The sequence below is a fragment of the Rhodotorula graminis genome (genome assembly GCF_001329695.1).
Source record: "Rhodotorula graminis WP1 unplaced genomic scaffold RHOBAscaffold_11, whole genome shotgun sequence".
Classification (NCBI taxonomy): domain Eukaryota; kingdom Fungi; phylum Basidiomycota; class Microbotryomycetes; order Sporidiobolales; family Sporidiobolaceae; genus Rhodotorula; species Rhodotorula graminis.
In genome coordinates, this window is record NW_017264938.1 from 58,476 (window position 1) to 81,055 (window position 22,580).

Genomic DNA, 22,580 nt, shown 5'->3' on the forward strand with positions numbered 1-22,580 from the left:
AGGTACACCTGTGACGCGTCCTTGGCCAGCTCGCGGCAGCGGAGAGTGGGACAAGGCGAGAGGAGAACGCGACGAGGAAGGAGGAGGAGGAGGGCACCCTCTCGTCTCCCACACGCTCTGCTGGGCTCTGGAGGCATGCGCTGCCCGCTCTATGCTCTTTATGCGCTACGTCAAGCCAGTCGACGCGCTCGCGCGGGTTGTCGGTGTCGAGGTGCGTCCTCCCCTCCTCTCCTCCCCTCCCCGCCCCGGCGATGAAGCCTTTCCCTCCTCTTTGGTGCAGCGCCGATGCTTTGAAGGCGCCGTGGAGCTGACCACGAGTCCCTTCTCCCTCGCAGATGGCCCGCCTGCGCCGAGGTCAGCTCTGCAACCCTGTCCTCCCCCGACCGCGTCCACCCTCCCCGCCTCTCGTCCCCGAACAACCATGGCGACGCGCGATACCTCGGCTTCCTCTACTGCAATCGAAATCTGGTGTAATGCGACCCCCGAATCGACCGCGAGAGAATGTAAGCGAGCCCGTCGTGTCGCTTCGACCGCCCCGCCGACCTCACGCGGCGTGCGGACCAGGCTGCTCGCATCGTCCGAGTTCCGCTGCCCTCTCCTGCCGTCGCGGCTGTCCAGCACGCTCGACCCCTGCGCATCGGGTCACGCGGCGGCGCGGCGCTCGCGCCCGTGCCTGACGTGGCAGGCTCGAGGTGCGCCGTCAGCCGGGACAAGGGGTGGAGCGAGCGGGGCGGGAGGCCGGACAGAGCTTGCGATGCGAGGGCGAGAGGGAAGACGTCAAGCTCGGCATCGAGGTGCGCGGGGAGTGAGACGACGGGCGGACGGTCAGAAGGCAAATGAGGCGGGTTGGGCTTCCACAGACCGAGTGTTTCTCTCCTCGTACTCGGCGAGCTGCAAAGACTTTTCGTGCGTCCAAAGAACCGAGAAAGCGGCGCGAGAGCAACGAGCAAAAGGCGAGCGAGCAACTTGGCACGAGAGGAAAGGTGGCCGCAGCAATAAGGAGGAGAACGCGCTCGCACCGCTTCAACCTGAGCTTGCTCTCGATCCTGCTCTCCTCTCGTCGTCCGAGAGGTAGCTGAGAAAGGCTCGAGTACAACACGATGGTCGAGTCTACGGCAGATGAACAGGAGACGGCGCCGTGGGCAGCACGAGGGACGAAGAAAGGGGAGAGGCTCAGAACAGGCGCGAGCCCGACCGCTTGATCGTCTCGAGGCCCTGCTTGGAGAACTGCGGCGAGTGAACAAGAGGGGGATCAGGTCATGCTCGAGTCGAAGAGGTGGCTCGACAGGGATGAGATGAGAGAAGGGTGCGCACCTGCAGGTCGTCGAGCTCGACAAAGTCGGGCGAGATGGCGTCGAGGTCAGGCGACTCGGCCATGAGCGGCACGAAGCCGGTGACGGATGCAGAAGTCGGGAGGTGTGCAGCCGAGGAGCGTCGCCGGCCGGCGAGCAGGTCGGTCTGCGAGGCGAGGTGCTGAAGGATAAAGCGCTCGAACTGGGCGACGCGCTGTGGGCGAGCAAGGGCGACAAGGTCAGTCGGTCCGGGCGAGGGTAGGGCAGGAGAGAGAGAGGAAGAGCTCGGCGCACCTTGCGCTCTTGTTCGAGGGTCGCCTCGAGGCCCCCCTGGTACACCTTGTGCCGCTCGAGCGTCCTCTCAAACTTGCGCTCCTGCCGCCGCAGCTCGCCCTCGACGTCGGCGTTGCGCGCGATGACGAGGAGCTCCTGGTTCTCCTTGACGAGCTCGGCGAGGCGCGCGTCGGTCGACGTCTCGGCGGCGGCGAGGCGGTCGGCCTCGAGCTGGGCGACGCGGTCCGACAGCGAGTCGCGCTCCTCGCGCAAGGCCGACAGCTCGTCTTCGAGGTCGAGAACGCGCTCTTGCAGGGTCGAGTCGGTGCTCGAAGGCGACGAGGGGCGCATCATCTTGACGGGCGAGACGGGTCGAGGCGGAAGGGCCTGCGGGAGGGTGCAGAGGACGCTGTGAGCGCGCATTCGGGACGACGACGGCAGGAACAGGCGATGACGCACACTCAAGCGTCGCTTCTCCATGTTCTGGCTCGTCAAGAAAAGGGAGCGGAACTCCTCGACCTGCCGCTCGAGGTCGTGCACCCGATCGGCCTGCTTCTTCTGCTGCGAGAGGGGGGCCGCCCGATCGAATTAGGTCGCGCTCAATCGTGCAGGAGAGAGAGGAAGAGGCAGACGCACTCGGCTGTGGTCGGCAAAGAGGTCGGCTTGCGAGGGCGTACCAGGAGGAGCGTCGAGCGTCGCCTTGAGCTGCGCCTCGAGCATGGCGATCTGCGACGGCGAGGCGGGTCAGGCTCTCGCTCAGGGCTGCGCGAGATACGAGGGAGGGGACGCACGTGCGAGCGGTACTTGGTGATGAGCGCCTTGTCGTCGACGACCTCGTGCTGGACCGCCTTGAGGACGACCTTCTTGACTCGCTGCGCGAACTGCGGACGGCGGCGAGGAACGGGTCAGGACCGTCTTTCACGGCTCATAATCGGCGAGAGAGACGCACCTTGAGCGTCGACTTGGTCTCCTCGATGGCGGACGGCGACGGGTTCATGGTGGCGATGACGGCGACCCGAGCGTCGCCGGACAACGACGGCTGGAGGATCTGCGTGAGCTTCGAGTCGCGGTACGGGACGTGCGGCCTGCAGAACGTCGTCGTGAGCGAGAGAAAGGAGAGGAAGGACGAGGACGGGAGAGAGGGAGACGCACTTCTGCTTGGCCTCGCTCGTGAGCGACGCGATGACCTTCTCGAGCGTCAAGAGGCTGCAACGACGACAAGAAAATCAGGACGATGTCGAATGCGAGGGCGAGGAAGAGAGGCGATACGACGCACCTCTTGTTGATGAACGCGCCCTCGCTGCGCCTCTCCATCTGGCTCGTCGCCTGCTCGCTCCCGGCGAGGTCGATGAGGCTGAGCCGGCTCATGCGCACGACGCCGTCGGTGCCAGGTGCGAGTCGAGGCGTGTTGGGCGTCTGGATGGCGCCGGGTCGGCGAGGCGTTGCTGGCGGCGAGGTGAGGAGGGTGCCGGCCGGAGCGAAGGACGGGTCGTCGCGCGACTCGATGGTCTGCGGGGCGCAGAGGGACGGGATCAGGACCTCGTGCGCCTGCAAGGTGAGAGAGAAAGGCGGGCGCACCATCTGGAAGACGCTGTGCGACCTCGAGCTGCGCTCGTTAAAGTCGGTCTGGCCGACGTGGCGGTTGTCGGCGCCTCGGCTCAAGAGGGCCGCCACCTGCGCCTCGGTCGTGACGACCTCCTCGCGCAGTGGGTGGACGAAGAAGCGCTTCTGCTCGTCTTGGCGGACCTTGAGCGGGCCGGCCGTCGGGTCGAGCAGGTCCTTGAGCGACTCGTTGTAGATCTCGAGGTACGACGCGCGCAGCAGGAATTCCTTCTCGGGATGCTGTGGGCCCGAGGCGAGTCAGGTCGACGCCTTTCGAGGTTGCAGAGGAGGAGAGAGAGGGGACGCACGTCGCGGATGTAGGTAAAGATGTCGGACACGGCCTGCGGAATGATGCCCGGGTTCGCCTCGTTGCCCGACAGGACGAACGTCTTGCCCGATGCCGTCTGGCCGTACGCGAAGATGACGGCGTCGAAGCCCTCCATGGCGGCGCTGCGGGACCGAGAGGACGTGTGAGCGGCGAGGCGGCGAGAGAGAAAGGAAGCGAGTGGCCGACGCACAGCACCAAGTCTTGCCCGGCCTCCTCGTAGACGACCTCGTTCCTCGACGCCGTCACGATCGAGTCTGTGTGACCTTGGAGCGTCAGGTCGGCCGGCGGGAAGAAGGGAAGAGGGAGCGAGGGCAACAGACCGAACGTGTACTCGGGCCCGCCGGCGAACTGCTGCAGCTTGCCCGTGCGCTCGTCGACTTTCCACGCGCGGTCGTCGGCTCCTTGCGCAGCGGCGGCGGCGAGCTTGGCCGCAGGAGGGCGCACACTGCGGGCACGTGGATGTCGTGAGCTCACCGCCCGAGGCTCGTGCGAGAAGAGGGACAGCGGTCGACGCACCGCACGCAGACGAGGACGTTGTCCCTCCCGGCCCCTTTGCCCGCCATGACCCTCTGCTCCTTCAATCGGAGGCTCTGCAGCCCTCCTGCTACCGCGTCGACGCCCCACTCGCTCGCCTGCGCGAGGCTCGCGCTCGTCACCTTGGGAAACGCGCCGAACCCGCCCGCCGCCGGTGCGGCAAGGAGCGGTGACGAGACGGCGGCGGGGCGAGCCTTGACAGGGCTGTACCCGCCGCCGGCGAGAGGCACGTCGGCGCGTTCTGCGCCGGGAAGGGCCTTGCGACGGGGCGCGGCCGACGGGGTGAGCTTGGCGCGAATGCGAGGGGCGGCGGTTGGCGGCGAGAGGAGGGCAGTATGGCCGAGTGCAGGTGATGCTGGCGCGAACGGGTCGGCATGGGCGGGTGCGAGGCGGTTGTGGGCGGTGCTCGCGCCGAGAGGAGGAGGAGGAGGGCCGCCGAGGAACGACCCGCCGGCCGAGGCTGGCGAGCGGGGCATGCGCGGCACTGGCGAGGTCGGGGGCGAGTTGGACGGCTTGTGCTTGCGTACGGGCACGAACGGCGTGCGCTCCATGGCCGTGAGGCGAGCCGGGGACGAGTTGTTGAACGAGTCGGAGACGACGGTGGGACGAGGGCGAACAGGCCGCGGTGTGCGCGTGCGACGGCTCGGCGGTGGTCGAAAGGAATCTGATGTGGTGCTGCAGCCGTACAGCTAGCTCGGCGAGTGTCGAGAGAGGTCGGACGAGGAGCGAGCCTCTCGCTCTCTCTCCGCCCCGCGCGACGACCAAGTCCGCCCGATCGAGTGCCACCTCGCCTGGTGCACCTCGGCGCTGCCATAGCCTGCACGCCGCTCGTCTACTCTCCTTCTCGCCACAGGTCGCGCCCTTAGAGCCGCTCTCGATCTCGCGCTTTCTCGGACCTTGCGAGCCGAGCGCGCGAGCACACAACGGCAAAACAACCTTGTCCCTTGCAAAGCGTCCTCCCTCGGGCCCCTGCTCGACCTCGACGCACTAGGCACTGACCGCCCTCGCGAGGCTCGCCTCCCAGAAAGCCTTGTTGGCGCCCTGGATCCACACGGCGCGCTCGCTGTCGGGCAAGAGGCTCGGCTGCGCGCGCTCGAGGGCCTGCGGGCATGTGCGCGTGAGTCAGTACTCGAGCCGTACGAGAGAGAAGAGACCCTGAGAGAGATGGGGGGACGCACGACGGGCGCACCAGCACCTGCCGCCGCCTTGGCGAGGACGACGAGCCGGCCGACCATGTCGTCGAGCGCGAGCCGGAGCTGCGTCCTGCCCCTCGTGCGCGGCTCGCTCCTCGCCCTCTGCGCGAGGCGCTGCGTCCTCGCGAGCACGCGCGCGACGTCGTGCGCCTGCTGCCCGTCGAGGTGCGGGAGCGCGTGCGCCGCGCGGTCGAGCACGTCGAGGTACGCGACAAAGACGCCGCCTGCGTCGGCCCACCCGGCCACGTTGCCCGCCGTCGCGTCGTCGTCGGCGTGGAACGGCGCGAGGAGGCGTCGCACGAGCGACGGGTCGTTGCGGAGGAGGGCCTCGGGCGCGAGTTCGGCCCACGCGATGGCGTGCGCCTCGGGGGCGCGCTGCGCCGCGAGGAGGAGCGTGTAGGCGGTGAAGCGCGACGGCGGGTTGGCGAGCGCGGCGTCGGCCTGGGCCGACGAGAGCCACACGGCGGGGAGGTGCAGGGTCGCCAGGAGGAAGTCGACGCGCGGCGAGGTCGAGTCGGCGAGCTCGTCGACGTGGCGCGCCAGGAGGTTCTTGATCGCCTTGGTGCGCCTGTGTAGGTGGAGGATCGGGGATGTTTTCAGAGTAAGTGACCGTGCTGCGATCGCGAGAGAGACAGGGCGAGGTTCGAGTAAAGGAGACGCACCGGTCCTCGAGCTCGATGTGGAGCAGCACGAACGCGGCCCAGTCCCACTCGCCGACGGCTTCGAGCTGCGCCGCGTACGCCTCGGTGACGCGGTCGGCCGTCACGCTGTTGCCCTCCCTCCTTGCCTCGCCCTGTCCCTCCTCGCGCATCGCCTCGGCATCGTCGTCGAGCACCTCGCGGTCCTCCCAGTCGCGCCGCCTGAGGACCCGCGACAGGAGCACGTACAGGTGCCACGGCAGGCGGTAGTCGGTCGGCGCCGGGCCAAAGTTGCGCGGCGCGAGCGCGTCCTCGAGCGCGTGCACGGGCGACGCAAACAGCTTGAGGAGGTGGAACGTGCCGGCGCGGGGCGGAGCGTGCGCCTCCGACGGGAGGGGCGCCCAGCTCGGGGCGGACGAGGGAGAGGAGGGAGAGGGGGAGGACGAAGAGGCAAGGTACGCCGGGACGGGCTGGGCGACGCGCTCGTCGTGGGCAAACGCGCGCTCGTACGCCTCGACGGCGTCGCGCACGGCCGCCTCGCCGTCGCCCTGGTCCGGGTCGGGCGCGTACCACAAGCCAGCCGCGAGCGCCTGGACCCAGGTCAGGCCCTCGAGGACGTGCGTCTCGGGGACGCCCATGCCGTCGTCGCCGCTCTTGCGGCCCTCACTGACCCCGACGTTGCCGCTCACGAGCTCGAGCACGCGGCGGTACGCCGGGTCGACGAGCTGCGGCGCGTCGACGCCGTACTCGCGCCACTTGGCGAGCTGCAGCGCGAGGTCGCCCTGGAGCTGAGCGTCGGGCGGCGCGTAGCTCGAGCCGGCCTGGGCGACGAGCGTCGCGAGGCGCACGTTGCCGCTCTCGAGGGCGGCGTCGCACGCGCGCGCGACTTGGTGGCCCGACAGCAGCGCGAATACGCGTGCGGCGCCGCTGCTCGACGACGACGACGACGACGGGCCCGACGACGCCGAGTGCAGCGCCGCCTCGACGGCAGGGCGCGTCGCGTCCTCGAGCCAGGCCGACAGCTGGGCGCGGCGGCGCATGGCCGTCATGTGGGCGCGCTGCTGCGGCGTGACAGGGGGCGAGCCGGCGCCGTCCGACTCGGGGAGGGCGAGGTCGGGCACCTCGTCGAACAGGACGCTCGCGAGCTTGAACAGCTGCGCCTCGTCCGGGTCGGGCTTGGGGCCAGAGCCCGACTGGTGGGCGCGCGCCGCGGCCGAGTCCGGGTTCGAGAACAGGTTGGCGTAGTGCGAGAAGCGCAGGTCGGGCGACGGGACGGCGAGCGGGGCCGAGGTGCCGGCGTCGGGCGACGAGCCGTCGGCGTTCGAGGGAGGGAAGATGTCCGAGTGGGCGAGCTGGAGCTTGAGGAGGCGCAGGGCGGGCTCGGGGTCGGTGCTCTGTTGGAGGGGGGTCCTGCGTCAGGGTCTGCGCTGCGCGACGAGTCCGCGAGAGACGAAAGAAATGAGGACGCACGGCCACGAGGCGGACGCGGTCGACCTTGAGCGAGTCGCTCGCAGCGCCCTGCGCCGGCGGGTAGACGCCCTTGAGGGTGACGAGCTCGCCTGCCGGGCCCCACCCGACGCGGAAGCTGCGGCTGAGGGCGAGGCCGGCGTCGACGAGGTTGCGCTCGCGGCCGTGGGCCGTCGTCGAGTCGGCGAGGGGCGGGCGCGAGTAGGTGCGCAGCGGGCGGAACGGGGCCGGGTCGGTCGCTGGGACGGGCGCCGGCGCGGGTGCGGGTGCGGGTGCGGGTCCAGGCGAGTCGGCGACGCGGGTGCGCTTGGGGTCGCGGTCGAGGGCGGCGGGCTCGAGGATGAGGTCGCCGTCGTCGTCGTCGTCGTTGGCGTGCTGGTGGAAGAGCGAGGCCTGCATGACGGCGGCGCGCTTTGGCTCGAGGGCCGAGGTACCGCGACCGATGCGGAGCTTGGGCTGGTGTGACGAGGACCATGCGGCGCGCTGGGGCTGTTGAGGGCGAGAGGTGGGAGGAGGAGGAGGGGAGGAGGAGGTCGAGTTGAGCGACAAGTCGGGGTCGTCGCTCGAGCGGGTGCGGGTGGTGGTAGTGGCAGGTCGGCGTACTGCTGGAGGGCGGGAGCGGGGTGCTTGTGCCGGGCTGGCCGAGGGTGAGGGCGAGAACGAGTCGTCTTGGTTGGACGAGGCGAGGTGGTCGTCGTCGTCGTCGTCGTCGGCTGATTGCGAGCCCATCGAGTGGTCGTCGTGGTTGTCGTACAGCGACTGTCGAGGCGGGGCATCGTCGTCGTCGTCGTGGTCGGTGCCGTGGTCGGGCTCGAGGGTGTGGGAGCGGGACCGAGTCGAGTGAGAGGGCGAGCGGGACCCAGACGCGACGCTGAGGTGGTCCGAGTCCGAGTCCGAGTCCGAGTCGAGGCCAAAGCGGGCCATGGCTCTGCTGCACTCGCTGGGCGTCGAGAGGGAGAGGCGAGCCAGGGCGACGAGCTTCCCCTCCTCCTGGTCTGACCTCTCTCGCTGTTGCTCATCTCGCTGTCCGTCTCTCGTGCTCAGCCATGGCAGACCCAGGTGCGCTCGTCTACTCTCCTTTGCCCAACTCGAACTCACCCATGGACCACCCACAGCCCGCTCGGCCGACGCCTTCCTCGAGGGCGTCCTCCCCCCTTCCTCCCGCGACGACCGCTCCTCGCGCCACTCCGACTCGCGCCGCCGCTCCCGCTCCCCCGACCGCGCAGACCGCGACCGAGCCGACCGCGACTACCGCTCCTCGTCCCGCCGCTACGACGACGACCGCTCCCACTCGTCCTCGCACCGTCGAGACCGCGACCGCGACTACGAGCGCGACCGCGAACGCGAGCGCGACCGTGACCGGGACTATGGCCGTCGCAGCGGCGGTGGGTACGACGACTCGCGCCGCAGCCGCGGCTACGACGACTACGAACGCGGCCCTCCTCCTCCCCCGAGGGGCGGCGGCGGCGGCTACAACGGCGACCGCTACGGCGGCGGCGGCGGTGGAGGCTACGGCGGCGGGTACGACCGCAGGGGACCGCCCCCGGGTCGCGGCTACGGCGGTGGAGGCGGCGGCGGCGGTGGTGGTGGACGGCGAGGCGCACCTCGCGGTCGCGACGCGCCCGTCTTCGAGGGCTTCGACGACCGCGGTCGCAGGAGCCCGACGCCCGAGGGTACCATCCCCATCAGCAAGCGCAAGCGCCAGTTTACCGCCTGGGACGTCAAGGCGCCCGGCATGGAGACCTACACGACGACTCAGGCCAAGATGACGGGTCCGTCTCTCTCTCTCTTTCTCTCCAGCGAGAACAACGAGCCATTCGAGACTGACACCGCCCCTTCCTCGTAAACAGGCATGTTCAACCTTCCCGGCCAGACCAAGCCGTACCTGCCCGCCGGCGCCGACACGACCGACAACCCGCCCTTGTTCTACCGTCCGCCCGTGTTCGGCACCGTCGGCCCCGGCGCGCCCATCGGCTCCCAGGCCCGCCAGTCGCGCCGCCTGTACGTTGGCAACGTCGGCGTCGAGGCGACCGAGGAGTCGCTCCAGCAGTTCTTCAACAGCGAGATGGCCCGCAACGGCCTCTTGAGCGACGGCCACCTGAGCGAGGACCTCCAGGGTTTGGGCCTCAAGGGCGACCAGCCCGTCATCAGCGTCCACCTGTCGTACGAGAAGAACTACGCCTTTGTCGAGGTGCGTCCCCCTCGCTCGCCCTCCTCCTCGCTCATCGACTGACCCTCTCTCCCTCGCCCCGCCGCACGCACACAGTTCCGCAACGCGCAAGAGACGACCAACGCGCTCGCGTTCGACGGCATCGTGTTTGCCAACAGCGCGCTCAAGATCCGCCGCCCCAAGGACTACCTCGGCGCCGACCCGAACGAGGTGGCGCCGCACGTGCCCGGCGTCGTGTCGACCAACGTGCCCGACACGGTCAACAAGATCTTTGTCGGCGGCCTGCCGACCTACCTCAACGACGACCAGGTCATGGAGCTCCTCAAGAGCTTTGGCGAGTTGCGCGCGTTCAACCTCGTCAAGGAGGGTGGCACGGGCCAGTCCAAGGTGCGCCTCCCTCTCTCCCTCTCTCTTTCCCTCGCCTCGTCGATCCGTCTCACTGACTCTCTCTCTCTGATGCGCACGCAGGGCTTTGCGTTCTGCGAGTACGTCGACCCGGCCGTGACCGAGGTCGCCTGCCAGGGCCTGAACGGCATGGAGCTCGGCGACCGGTTCCTCGTCGTGCAGCGCGCTCAGCTCGGCGCCGCTCCGGGCAAGGCGCCCGGCCCGCCGGGCAGCGGCATCGGCTTCCCCGATGCCATGGGCGGCCCGGGCGGGATCCCGAGCGCGCCCGGCGCACCGCCGGCGAGCATCATGGCGGGCATGCAGGGCGAGGCGCAGCCGACGCGCGTGCTCCAGATCCTCAACATGGTGAGCGTCGACGAGTTGACGAGCGACGCCGACTATGCCGACATCGTCGACGACATCAAGGACGAGTGCAGCAACTTTGGCAAGGTCGAGGACGTAAAGATCCCGCGACCGGTCAAGACGGCGACGGGCAAGGTCGACATCAAGGCGAGCGAGGCCGTCAAGGACCTCGGCAAGGTCTTTGTCCTGTTCGAGAAGGAGGACGAGACGACGGCCGCCCTCAAAGCCATCGCCGGCCGCAAGTTTGGCGGTGCGTCTCCCTTTCTCTCTCTTTCTTCCATGACGCTCTCGTCTGAGCCTCACTGACTCGCTCTCGCTCTCTGCAGGTCGCCTCTGTATCTGCGCCTACGCTCCTCTCGAGTCCGTCCTCGACTGAGCGACGACTCGCCCCTCTCGCTCGTCCCTCCTCCTCGCGCTCTGCCACGCCCATGCCTCTCTCCCCCATCCTCGCCATCGTCGTCCTCGTACCATGTCCATCACCCTATCCCCTCGTCCTCTCTCTCTCTCCTCCATGATGCCCAAAAGCGAGCTCGGCGTCGCACGTGTAATCTGCAGCCTAGACCCTCTTTCTTGCGCGCGCTCTCGACTCGGGCCAGCTTCTGAGAGTACGATGAGGCGCACGACGAGACGTCGCAGAAGGACCGACAGCGCTCGAGTCGACGAGAGAGGAGAGCTGAGCTCGAGCGAGCGAGAGGGCCTGAGCGGCACAGACTCGGAAAACGCTTGCTCGCGTGGCTCGCAGCTCGCCTCTCGGTCTCGTTAGTCGCTCGATACAAGCGCATGGACGTGCACTGCATGCTCAAGCTGCTGCTCCGCGACCTCGCTCCTCTCGACCACCCTCCTCCTGCTGCACCCCCTCGCCCTCCTTACCCGCCGACCGAAAGCGCCCACGCCTCGAGGTCGAACGCCGAGTCGTCCTCGGGCGCCTCGATGACCGTGAACACCGTGTTGCTCGCGGCGCAAGCCTGGCGTATGTGCTCGAGGTTGGCTTCGACGAACGAGGGCGAGAGCGCGCACGACTTGGTGCGGGACAAGGCGTCGGCGGGGTGGCGGATGGTGAGGGTGTCGAGGGTCGGCGGGAAGGTGACATGTGCCAGCAGCACAGACGGGTTGACGTCGAGCGAGATCAGGACGTGTCGCAGGGACGGCGGGAGGGTCCCTCGCGGCGAGAACCGCCTCACCCGCGAACGTGGCCACGATGCCGAGGACCTCGAGAGACGGGAAGCCCGCAGAAAAGATCTGCGAGTCGATACGGTAGCACTTGTTGAAGAGGATGGACTTGATGTGGGCGCCGCTCAGGTCGACGTCGGCGAGGTCGACACAGGTCAGGGCGACGTGCTCGAGACGAGCATTGACGGAGGTCGCGAGCGTCGGCGGTTCTTCATGCAGATCGTCGTTCATCGACAGGCGAGTGAGGCCTGCAGAGCGCGAGATGATCAGTTCCCGAGCGCGCTCTGTCGAGGCGACTTGGGTGAAAAGGACGGACCGGCGAGATGCTCGAGCGGCCAAGTGCACGGGGTCCACGGCAAGTCGACCCAGGCGGTCTTGTAGCGACGCAGAGCGTTCTTGAGGTGGTGGCCCTCGAGGATCTCGCCCTTCCACCGCCGCATGTCGAGCTCGCAGTGCTCGACGACCCGGCCCGCAGCCTCGACGACCTCGCGGAACCGCTCGAACGCGGCGACGTCGCGCTCGTCCTCCCTCAGGACGAGCCGGGGCACGACAGGCACCTTGGCGACCAGGTACGCGTGCCAGGCGCGGTCGACGAGGGTCCACGTCTTCATCAGCTCGCTCAGCTCGGCGAGCGATTTGCGGGTGAGGGGCGGCAGGGCGAGGTCGATGACGAACAGCTGGAGCTCGAGAGGGAGTGTAGGTGCCATGATGAGCGGCCCTGGCGGTCTCGCGTCGGGAGCAGAGCGGTGGAGCAGGAGGAGGGCCGCGAGGTGGACGACGGCCGCCTGCACCGAGCGACCTCGCTCCTCTCGGCTCAACGAGCGCTCTGCAATGTCCTCGATAGAGTCCAAGAGCCTGTCAGACACTGGTCGTCCCCATCCTCCCCTGCGAACAGCGACGCTTGCACCCTCTCCTCCTCGCTCTCGATCGCGCGAAGGAGCTCCTCGCAGGAGACGACCAAAGAGAGTCGACGGGTTGCAGGCGTACAAAGAGACGAGAGGCCGAAGGAAGGTGAAGCTACAGACCGAACCGAGAAGAAGCAAAAGACCGCGCTCAGGCCGGCGACCTCGCGCCCTCGAAGAACTCCTCCTCGCCCTTGTCCTTCTCGGAGCCGAGCCCGCTCGAGCCGTGGCCCTGCCCGCCGGCGTACGCGCCCGTGTGTCCCTCGCGCTCGGCGGCGAGCTCGGCGAGGACGATCTTGTTGGCGTGGCGCGGCGTGAGGCCTTTGCGGAACAGGCGGTCGACCTCCTCGCGGCTGTGGTGACGAGGCGAGAGCGTTAGTGACGATACCTCACGTCTCGTCGAGGGTACCCGTCATGGCGAGAGGTCGGCGGGGCGAGGGAGGAGGGATAGAGAAGGGAGGGAGGGGAGGGGGGACGAAGAGAGAGAGAGGGAGGACAAGCCGACGCACGGGACACTCTTCGTCTCGGGAAGGAGGAAGTAGACGTAGGGCACGGCAGCGGCGGTGCACAGGCCAAAGAAGAGAAAGACGCCGAAGCCGCTCGCGCCCATGTTGAGGAACATGGTCGGCGTCGCACGCGAGATGACAAAGTTCCCTGCGCTCGAGAGAGTCAGTACGTGCGCTCGAGAGAGTCACTGTGCGCTCGAGAGAGGGGGAGAGAGGGGAAGAGGGGGAGAGAGGGGAAGAGGGGGAGAGAGGGAGAGAGAGGACAGGAGGGACGCACACAGCCAGTTCGAGCCGGCGCCAAAGACTTGGGCGACGGGCTGGATCGAGCCCGAGAACGACTCGGCGACGACGACCCACGGACTTCCATTCCAACTGACGGCGTAGAAGATCGTCCAGACCTGTGGGCCCGACGCGAGTCAGCGCCCGCCGAGGTCTCGAGGAGGACGGGGGACGAGGAAGGGGGCCAGCTCACGTAGAGGAAGGCGAGGCTCGCGATGCCGGACGGCGGCACCGACGTCGTCGGGTTGGCGACAGGGTCCACCGTCTTGGTGATACCGGCAATGACGAGCATCGCGAGGGACGAACCGACGGCGCCGATCATGAGCATCTTCCTGCGACCCATCGTCTCGACGAGGAAGAACGCCCACACGATGGACAAGCCGCACTTGATCGAGCCGAACACGCCGGTCGTGAGGAGCGACGTGTTCTGGCCAGTGATGCCCATGCTGCGGGGAGGAAGAGAAGGTCAGCTCTTAGGCCTTCTTTCGCGAGAGGCGCCCAGGATGGAGAGAAAGCGGGACACACTTGCGCAGGATCGTCGGCGAGTAGTAGTTGATGGCGTCTGTCGAAGAGGAAAGGTGAGGAACGGTCGAGAGGGGAAAAGTCGAGAAAAATGCGCACTGATGCCGGTTCTGAAGGGGGCGAGGTCGTCAGTACCTGTTCCTCCTCGCTCGTGAGGTTGAAGGAGATATGACGCACCCGTTCTGCCAAGCAAACAACGCACATGTGAGCAGGAGGCGGTACAGGAGCGACTTGTCGCGAAAGACGCGGAACGGCGCCCAGAAGCCCGTGCCGAGGACGCGCTCGTCCTGCTCGATGGCGGCGTCGATCTGCCAAGGCAACGAGAACGTGAGTGTCCAGAAGAGGGGAAGGAGAGAGAGAGAAGGAAAGAGGACGGACCATCTCGATCTCCTCGCGCATGTAGACGTGGTCGAGCGGGAGCTGGCGCAGGTAGCAGAGCTTCTTGAGGCCCTCCTCGCGGCGCCCACGACGGATGAGCCACCTCGGACTCTCGACGAGGAAGACGAGGCCCGCGAGGAAGATGCCAGACGGGACGAGCTGGACAGCGAAGGACAGGAGCCACTGGGTGTGGCCCGGCGCGATGTTGTCCTGAGCGCCCTTGTTGATCCAGAAGCTGTGGAAGACACGCATGTCAATCGGAGAACGAGGTGTGAGGACGTCGAGAAAGGGAGAGAGAGAGAGACGCACCCGACGACGGCGCCGACTGCGGGCGAGGGTGGAACGAGAGTCAGAGATTTGCGCACGAGCCTCCTCGTCTCAAAGGGGACTAGCCGACGCACCCTGCCACCCAATCTCGTACAGCGCGAGCATCTGACCTCGCACAGCCGGTGGCGCGACCTCCGAGATGTAGAGCGGGGCGAGGTTCGAGGCGGCGCCGATGCCTGCGCCGGCGAGGACACGGCCGCCGTAGATGGGCGCGAGCCCGGTCGACGAGTTGGCGGCGAGCATGATGCCGGCGCCAATACTGAAGACGCTCGCCGCACCGATGAGGCCCCAGCGACGGCCGAGGAAGATGCCGACCGGGTAACCGCTGCGAGGGAGGACGGGGCGGTGGCGTGAGCTCACGCTCGCGTTCGTGAGCCGGTGGAAGGCAGAGAGAGTACAGACGCACATGATAACGCCCGCGATTGCTCCTGCCTGGTAGCTCGAGACGACGTTGGCGCTGATGTCGGCGAGCTTCTTCGCAGGCAGGCCGACAAGCCCAAACTCCTCCTTGAAGCTGGCAAAGCTCAGAGCCGTGCCGATGAAGGCGCCGTCGTAGCCGATGAACTGCGAGAGGCTTGAGCGTCAGTAGTCGCTCTGACAGTGAGAGGGAGGAGGACGAGAGCACGCACCACGGCTGCGAAGGCGGCGACGGCGCTGGCGAGGTACACGCGCCAGTTGTAGACCTCCTTGGGCGTGGGACGGTCCTCGACCTTGAGGCGAAGCATGATGGTGCAGAGAGGTGCGAGAAGAAGCGGAGAAGAAGAAGAGGGAGCCCAGCGAGCGAGGTCGGAGTTGTGGCGAGACCGGAGAGCGAGCGGCAGGCGGGGCGCCTTGGGGAGCCGCCCAGGCCGATGTACTTTGACCCGCACGCGAGAAGGGCTCGAACAGCCTCGCGAGCGGGTGAATGGAGAGGGAGGAGGGCGGCGGGCCGCTCGCCGAGAGGTGGGGAACGCGAGCCTCCGGAAGCCGGACGACGACGGCGGCGACTGCGCTGCGGCTTGTGCTCACCGTGTGCGCCTTCGATCGCGGGAGCAGGAGGAAGACGAACCGGTGGCCAGCAGGGCGGACGCCGGTCCGCCAGCAGCTGAGGGACGAGAGGAGTGCGGCGCCGAGACGGCGAGCGACCCGCTCACTCAAGCAGCAGAAGTGGCGGCGCTGTGGGCGGACCGAGGTGGGGCTGCAGCGGCTGGTGGGGAGTTTGTCGCACACGGAGCGCGACGAGGGCGAGCGGGAGGTCGTGAGATGGGGATAGCGAGGGAGGAGGCGATGAAGCGGTTGCGACGCTCTGACGCGGGTGGTCACGTCTCTGTAGCACTCCAAGGAGGCCGTTAAGAGGGCTGAGCAAGCGTGCAAGCCCACAGCGGCAGGAGAGGGAGAGCTGCGGGGGGCGCCGCCTCATCTCATCGAGGCTCGCTCGTTTGTTGTTTACTCGCTCTCGTCACCCGCACACCGCTCGCCTTCCACCAGAGCGCAGCTGCACTAGCCCAAGGGCACCTCGACAGCCCGCTAGCACGAGTGCACCCAGCACCGCAACCCTCGCCCGCCTCCCTCGTCCGCGTCGGTCAACCTCGTCCAGAGCCATGGCTGGCTTCGCCGCCGACGAGACGCCCCTCGACAAGGAGGTCGCCACCCTCAAGCGCGCCAAGCTCAAGCTCGAAACTGAACTCGACTCGGAGCGCAACGAGGCCTTCAAGCTCCGTCACCGCGTCCACGAGCTCGAGTTGGATGTCCGCGAGGGCATGGCTCGCGTGCGTCCCGCGTCCCTCTTCCCCTTGTGCGCCTTCGACGCGGTGAGCTGACCTTTCGCGCCCGCATGCAGGCATCGCAGGAGGCGGCAAAGGCCGTGAAGGCCGAGGACGCCCTGCGCAAGCGCACCGACGTGCGGCCCACTCGCCCTCTCGCCCTGCCTTTCCACAATCGACACTGACCCTCGCGATCCGCTCACAGGCCTACAACACGCTCAAGGACCAGAAGGCCAACGCCGAGATGGCGCTGCGCGAGTCGGAGGAGACGGTCAAGGCCCAGCACGGCGAGCTCAAGCGCCTCAACTACCGTGCGTCTTTGCCCGTCCACTTTCCTCCCTTTCCCGCACCGTGAGCTGACCCTTTGTGCCCCCACAGAGCTCGAGATTCAGGCAGCTCACGCCGCTGCGCCGTCTAAGATCGCCGAGGAGAAGGCGGCGCTCGAGAAGCGCGTTCACGCCCTCACGACCGAGCTGCAACGCGCTCAGCTCGACCTCGAGAAGGAGAAGGAGAACCGCCTGGTACCTGTCGACTCGACCGCAACGACCGCAACAACCGCGTCCAAGATCGCTCGACCGGTGCGCCTCGAACCCTTTCCCGTCCCTGAACCTTGAGCCTGACTGACTCTGCTCGCTCAACAGGCCTCGCGACAGTCCGTCACGGCACCCGACGTCAAGCCTGGCCCGACCACCCGCAGCCGCTTCGGCTTCCAGCCCACCACGTCCAGCACGCCTTCCTCCTCATCCGCCAAGTCGATCCGCCCTCCTTCCGTCCTCGGCTCGAACGGCCCACCTCGCCCTCCCTCGAGCCTCGCCAGCCACTCCGCCATCCCCAAGCCCGGCATGTCGCGCCGCACGTCCGTCACGGCCGACTCGCCCGCCGGCGTCCCCGCCCAGAAGCTCGCCCAGCTCGAGGCCGACCTCTCTTCGGCGCGCTCCACCATATCGGCTCTCGAGTCCTCCCTCGCCACCGCCGAGAAGCGCGCCGCCGACGCCGACGCGACGCTCCAGTCGACCCAGGCCAAGCTGCGCGCCAAGGGCGACGACCTCCTCCGCGCCGAGAACGCCCTCATGGCGCTCGAGCGCTCGGCCAAGGACAAGTCGGGCGAGCTCCGCAGCGAGCTCGAGGACGTGCGCGACGAGCTCGAGGCGACGCGCGACGAGCTGCAACGCGAGATCGCCCAGCTCGCCCGCACCGCCAACGAGGAGCGCGCGTCGTTCGAGGCCGAGGTCGCGCGCCTGACGCAGGCGGCACGCCGCCGCGCCGAGGAGCAGGACCAGGACGACGGCAGCCGCGAGGAGCTCGACCGCCTGCTCGCCGAGGCGCGCGACGATGCCGCCGCGCTCCAGGACGAGGTGCAAGAGCTCGAGGTCGAGCTCGCGTGGCACGAGGAGCAGCTGCTCGAGCACGACGACGTCAAGGCCGAGCGCGACAAGCTCGCGCGCGAGCTCGAGCTCCTCGACGACGAGCACGCCGAGTGCGGCCGCGCCCTCGACGACAAGGACGCGGCGCTCGACGAGCTCGACGCCGACATGGCGACGCTGTCGGCCCAGATCGCCGAGCTTCAAGCCGAGAAGGTGGCGCTCGAGGCGCGCGTCGCGCAGCAGGACACGGTGGCGCCGGTGCGCGAGGAGGTTGTCGAGCTGGCACGGGCCGGTCGGGGCGAGCTGGAGGAGCGCATGACCGCTGTCGAGGCCGAGTACGTCCAGCACCCTGTCTCTTCCTCGCCCCCCTGCCCTCGCGAGCCTCGACTAACGCTGCCCTCGCCCCCTGCAGACGAGACGAGCTCGTCGTCGCACTCGCCTCGGCGTCCCGGGCGCATCAAGACGCGCAATCGCAGCTCGTCGACCAATCGACCGCCGCCGAGCAGCTCGCCGTCGACAAGGCGGCCCTCGAGCAAGAGCTCGACACGGTCAAGCAGGACCTTGACCAAGCGAGGTGCGCCTGCTCGATTTCTCTCTTTGCCGCCGGAAGGACCGCGACTGATATTCGAGTTCTGCAGGTCCGCCTACGGCAACCTTCGCGCCCAGTCGGCCCAGTCGTCCACCACGCTCGACGCGCTCTCGTCCCAGATCGCCGAGCTCGAGGCGTCCGTCGTCGAGAAGGACCACCTCATCCACGAGCTCTCGATGCGCATCGAGGAGCTCGAGCACTCGGCCGGCGCTTCCGCCTCGGCCGCCGAGCGCTCGTCCTCGGCCCACCTCGACGTCAAGGCGCGCCTCGCCGCCGTCGAAGCCGAGCGCGACAGCCACGCGTCGTCGGCCCGCGCCGCCGAGGACCGCCTCGACCAGCTGTCGACCATGCCGGTCGACCTCGCCGAGTCGCGCGACCGCGTCACGGAGCTCGAGACCGCCCTGCAAGGAGCGCAGAACGCGGCGGTCGAGCTTCGTCACGCCCTCGATGAGCGCGACGCCCAGCTCGCGGCGTCGGTCGGCCACGAGAACGTCGCCGCTCTGCGTGTCCAGCTCCACGCGGCCGAGGAGCAGGCGAGGGCGCTCGAGGGCGCCGTCGCGAGCGAGCGCGCCCTCGCCGTCGCCGCCAAGGAGGACACGGCGGCTGTCGAGGAGGCCCTCCTCGACACCAAGGCGCACCTCACCGAGACCGAGGAGCGCCTCGCGAACGAGCGCCGCGCTCGTGACGCCGCCAAGGTCGAGTGCGAGGCGCTCCACGCCCAGGTCGACGCGCTCGAGCACAGCGCCGCACGCCTCGAGCACGTCGAGCAAGAGCTGTTCGCCGTCGCCGCCGAGCTCGACGACGTTCGCGCGCACGCCGAGGACGCGTCGCTCGCGGCCCTGCAGGATATTGCCGAGCTCGAGGCGCGCCTGCGCGAGCAAGAAGCCGTCGTCGACCAGCTCGAGCGCCAGGTCGTCGAGGCCGACGCGCTGCGGCACATCCTCGGCGAGACCGAGGCGCGCCTCGACTCGCTCGGGTGGGAGCTGCGCGACTCGCAGGCGGCGGCGCTGCAGAGCAACCAGGACGCCGAGGACAAGATCCGTGCCCTGCTCGAGCGCGCCGAGGCGGCAGAGGCGACCGTCGACCAGCTGCGCGCCGAGCTCGACGACGCCCACCACCGCCTGTCCGACGCGCACGACTCGCTCGACAACGCCCAGGCCAACCTCTCGCTCTCGACCTCGTCCCGCGACGACACCCCGACACCGCTCTCGCCCGTCCCGGCGACCCCCTCGCCGAGCACCCCTCTCGCCCGCTCCTTCGCCTTCTCGCCCGAGGCCGACCCGACCATCCTCGTCCTCCGCCTGCGCGAGGAGCGCGACGACCTGCGCTCGCGGCTCGACTTCTCGCGCATCGAGGCCAAGACGCGCGTCGAGTTGCTGCAGGAGCGCCTGCGCCACGCCGAGGAGAGCAAGGCGGCCGACCTGAGCACGCTCGGGCTCGACCTCATGGACAAGCAGGCGGCGTTCGAGGCCGAGTGCGAGACGAACGCCAAGATGGAGCACGCGCTGAGGGAGGCGAGGCGGGAGAAGGAGGCGGTCGAGGAGCGCCTCGACGACGTCGCGCGCCAGCTCAAGGCCGCCGAGGGCAGGGTTCAGGAGACGACAAGACGACTTGCCGACGAGCAGAAGGCGCGCGACGAGGAGCGCGCAGAGCGGGAGAGCGCGAGGGCTGTCGAGGGGGAGTTGGAGGAGGCCGTCCGTTCTTCGCAATCGGTGCGCTCCCTCCCTCTTTTTTTATCTACCTATGCGCCCCTCCCTCTGACACGTTCGTCCCTCGTCCCTGCAGGTTCGCGACGACCTCGACGCCGCAACAGCCGCCAACATCGAGCTTCACGCGGCCCTCGAGTCGATCCAGGCCGAGCTCGACGCCGCCACGCTCGAGGTCAAGGAGCACAAGGCGGTCGCCGCAGCTGCGGGCGAGCGCATCGACGAGCTCGAGCGGCTGCTCTCGGCGGCGCAGCTCGGGCGCGAGATCCAGGAGGGCAACCAGCTCCACGACTTTGCGGCGCTGTGCGACACGCTCCGCTCGGACGTCGTCGGTCTCGAGAGCCAGTGCGTCGTCCTATTTCGTCTACTCTGCCCCCACCCTCTCGTCGCTGTGCGTCCTCTGACTCGGCTCGTCCTCCTGCAGGATCTCGGCGCAGTCGGGCACCATCAACAACTACGAGCGCAAGATCGCCCTTCTTCAGCTCAACCTCGCCGTTCGCGTCGCCATCGAGGACGACGAGGACGCCGTCGACGGCGCCGAGGACGACAACTCGACTCGCTCCATCCTCCAGGACACGCCGTCTGTCGACCTCGACCTCCTCCAGGCCGACCTCGATGCCGCCCTCGCCACGCGTTCGCACCTCGAGCAGCAACTCGCGTCCGTCCAGGTCCAGCTCGTCGACGCGCAGCAGCAGGCCGACGAGGCGACAGCGTCGGCATCCTCGCTCGAGAACCAGCTCGCCGAGGTGCGCGCCGACATGGTCGCGCAGCAAGAGCAGCTCGCCGCCGCTGCTGCGCGCGCAGCAGAGCTCGAGCAGACGAGCGACCGCGCCGATGCCGCCGCTCGAGCCGCCGAGAACCGCCTCGCCGATGTCGAGGTGACCGCGGTCGCGCTGCAGGAGCGTGCCGCCGAGCTCGAGTCGCAGCTCGTGACTGCGCAGGCCGACCTCGTGTCGTCTCGTGCCGCCGTCCAAGGTCTCGCAGAGCAAGAAGAGCAGGTCGCTCAGGTGCGTCCCCGCTTCCTCTGCCTCGCCTCCTCTCGTTCGGGTACAGCCCTGACTCGTCGCTGCTCCTTCAGCTCCAGACTTCTCTCGCCGACACGCAGTCGTCCCTCGTCGCCGCACAAGGCGACGTCGTCGCGCTCCAATCCGACCTCGCCACGAGCAACGACGACCTCGCCGCCGCCAAGCGCGCCCTCGAGCTGTCCGCCGCCGAGCTGTCGGCACTGCGCGAGGAGCACGCCTCGTCGGTCGGCGCGCGCTCGGCACTCGAAGGGCAAATCATCACGCTCGAGTCGGCTGTCGAGCGACTGCAAGTCGCCGTCGACGAGAAGGAGATCGTCCACGAGCAGGCGCAGCAGCGCACGTCCCGCCTCGAGGAGCAGCTCGCCGCATCCAGCGCGCAGCTCCAGGCCGTCGTCGAGTCGAGGACCGCTCTCGAGGCGTCTGCGCAGGTCGCGCAAGCCGAGATCGAGTCGCTCGAGGCCAAGCTGCGGGACGCCGTCGGCACGGCCTCGCGGGTCGCCTCGCTCGAGCAGCAGCTCCAGGAGACGCGCACCGAGCTCGAGGCCCTCGACCAGCTCGTCCTGCGCGAGCGCGCAGCCGCGCAAGCTGCGCACGCCTCGCTCGAGCAGGCGCAGGCGACGGCCGAGCACGCCGCGCGCGAGATCCAGACGCTCCGCCAGCTCAGCGCGAGCTCGCAGGGCGAGGCGCTCGCGCTCACGGACGAGCTCAACGGCGTGCGCAGCCAGGTCGGCTCGCTCAACCAGAGTGCGTCCTCGCCTTCCTCGCCCTCTGCCCCACGGAAACAGACGCCGCAGACCCTGACGCTTTGCCGCCTGTGCCTTCGCAGCCGTACAAGACCTCGAGACTCGCCTCCACCAGACGACCGAGCAGTCGCGCAAGAACCTCGAGGAGGTCATCGACGCGCTCCAGACGTGCGAGCAGGGCAAGGCGGCGGCAGAAGAGCAGGTCCAGCAGCTCCTCGGCGAGGTCAACGCGCTCAAGTCCTCGGCAGCCGCAGCACCGCCAAACGCCGAGCTCGACGAGCGTATCGCCGAGCTTGAAAAGCTGCTCGAGATCAAGATGCTGGACGTCGAGGAGGCCGACGAAAAGCTCATCGAGGTGCGTCCGCGCTCTCCGACTCTCTCATTCCGTGCACGCCTGTATTGACTTTCCTCTTTTCTCTCGCAGGCTCTCAAGGTCCAGAAGCGCTACACGGCCCAGATCGAGCGCCTCAAGGCCAAGGTCGCCACCCTCCAGCGCGACCTCACCACCGCCAAGTCCGCCTCGATCCTCGCCGCCGCACCTCTTCCCTCGGCACCCGCTCCTCCCTCGATCGGCAAGAAGCGCCCCGCGCCCAACGAGTTCGACGTCGCATCCGCGCCCGCAACGCGCGCCGTCACCGTCGCTGTCGACAAAGAGAACCTCTCGTCGTCCGACGCTCCCTCCTCTGCCCGGCGCGTTGCCCGCCCTCTCTCGTCCAAGCCCGTCTCGAAGGACACGGTCGTTCCGCTCAAGCCCGAGCACGACACGGCACCGCGCAGGGCCGCCCTCGGCGCCATCGACGAGAATGCCGGCGCCGTCTCGCTCGCGTCGACCTTCTCAAACCCGGACAAGGCCGCCGCCCCGCCGACGACCAAGGTCGACTCGTTGCGTGAGAAGATGATGCGCCTCAAGGCGGGAGCTGCGCGAGGTGGTGCGACGACTGCCTGACCGGCGTCCGTCGCGCCCTCGCCCTTCCTCTCGTCCCTCTCCTCCCTCCCCTCTCTCTCTCTTCCCTCGCATCCCATCCCGCCCTGTCCAGAATTCATCTTCGCGTTTCTCTCCCCCTCTCTCCTCTTTTGCGCTAT

General features: G+C 68.5%; 5 protein-coding genes across 5 annotated transcripts; 2 read left to right on the forward strand and 3 right to left on the reverse strand.

Annotated features, from left to right (window-relative positions):
* Nucleotides 1-1,173: 1,173 nt before the first annotated feature.
* Nucleotides 1,174-8,251, reverse strand: RHOBADRAFT_54995 (uncharacterized protein; the record flags this gene model as incomplete). The annotated part of the gene is made up of 18 exons (XM_018417605.1): nucleotides 1,174-1,227; nucleotides 1,315-1,506; nucleotides 1,587-1,952; nucleotides 2,025-2,126; nucleotides 2,202-2,291; nucleotides 2,357-2,446; nucleotides 2,515-2,650; nucleotides 2,718-2,771; nucleotides 2,842-3,074; nucleotides 3,144-3,407; nucleotides 3,476-3,617; nucleotides 3,686-3,749; nucleotides 3,816-3,940; nucleotides 4,012-4,671; nucleotides 5,018-5,130; nucleotides 5,208-5,790; nucleotides 5,885-7,254; nucleotides 7,331-8,251. The coding sequence occupies 18 exons, from the start codon at nucleotides 8,249-8,251 to the stop codon at nucleotides 1,174-1,176; spliced, it is 5,559 nt and encodes a 1,852-aa protein (XP_018269266.1).
* Nucleotides 8,252-8,375: 124 nt separating this feature from the next.
* Nucleotides 8,376-10,823, forward strand: RHOBADRAFT_38417 (uncharacterized protein). Its single transcript, XM_018413521.1, has 6 exons — nucleotides 8,376-8,386; nucleotides 8,443-9,099; nucleotides 9,178-9,518; nucleotides 9,594-9,884; nucleotides 9,966-10,494; nucleotides 10,571-10,823. Exons 2-6 carry the CDS (start codon nucleotides 9,063-9,065, stop codon nucleotides 10,618-10,620), a joined length of 1,248 nt encoding a protein of 415 aa, XP_018269267.1. The 5' UTR covers nucleotides 8,376-8,386; nucleotides 8,443-9,062; the 3' UTR covers nucleotides 10,621-10,823.
* Nucleotides 10,824-11,110: 287 nt separating this feature from the next.
* On the reverse strand, nucleotides 11,111-12,121 carry RHOBADRAFT_45787 (uncharacterized protein; the record flags this gene model as incomplete). The annotated part of the gene is made up of 3 exons (XM_018414669.1): nucleotides 11,111-11,263; nucleotides 11,442-11,662; nucleotides 11,731-12,121. 3 exons carry the CDS (start codon nucleotides 12,119-12,121, stop codon nucleotides 11,111-11,113), a joined length of 765 nt encoding a protein of 254 aa, XP_018269268.1.
* Nucleotides 12,122-12,467: 346 nt separating this feature from the next.
* Nucleotides 12,468-15,053, reverse strand: RHOBADRAFT_54997 (uncharacterized protein; the record flags this gene model as incomplete). Its single annotated transcript, XM_018417606.1, has 12 exons — nucleotides 12,468-12,669; nucleotides 12,826-12,970; nucleotides 13,100-13,220; nucleotides 13,295-13,547; nucleotides 13,627-13,663; nucleotides 13,723-13,733; nucleotides 13,801-13,931; nucleotides 14,002-14,236; nucleotides 14,311-14,326; nucleotides 14,403-14,653; nucleotides 14,735-14,892; nucleotides 14,958-15,053. 12 exons carry the CDS (start codon nucleotides 15,051-15,053, stop codon nucleotides 12,468-12,470), a joined length of 1,656 nt encoding a protein of 551 aa, XP_018269269.1.
* Nucleotides 15,054-15,908: 855 nt separating this feature from the next.
* Nucleotides 15,909-22,443, forward strand: RHOBADRAFT_45789 (uncharacterized protein; the record flags this gene model as incomplete). The annotated part of the gene is made up of 12 exons (XM_018414670.1): nucleotides 15,909-16,076; nucleotides 16,148-16,207; nucleotides 16,276-16,381; nucleotides 16,449-16,648; nucleotides 16,712-17,769; nucleotides 17,847-18,008; nucleotides 18,073-19,735; nucleotides 19,809-20,074; nucleotides 20,154-20,736; nucleotides 20,808-21,498; nucleotides 21,581-21,852; nucleotides 21,922-22,443. The coding sequence occupies 12 exons, from the start codon at nucleotides 15,909-15,911 to the stop codon at nucleotides 22,441-22,443; spliced, it is 5,751 nt and encodes a 1,916-aa protein (XP_018269270.1).
* Between the last annotated feature and the right edge of the window lie 137 nt (nucleotides 22,444-22,580).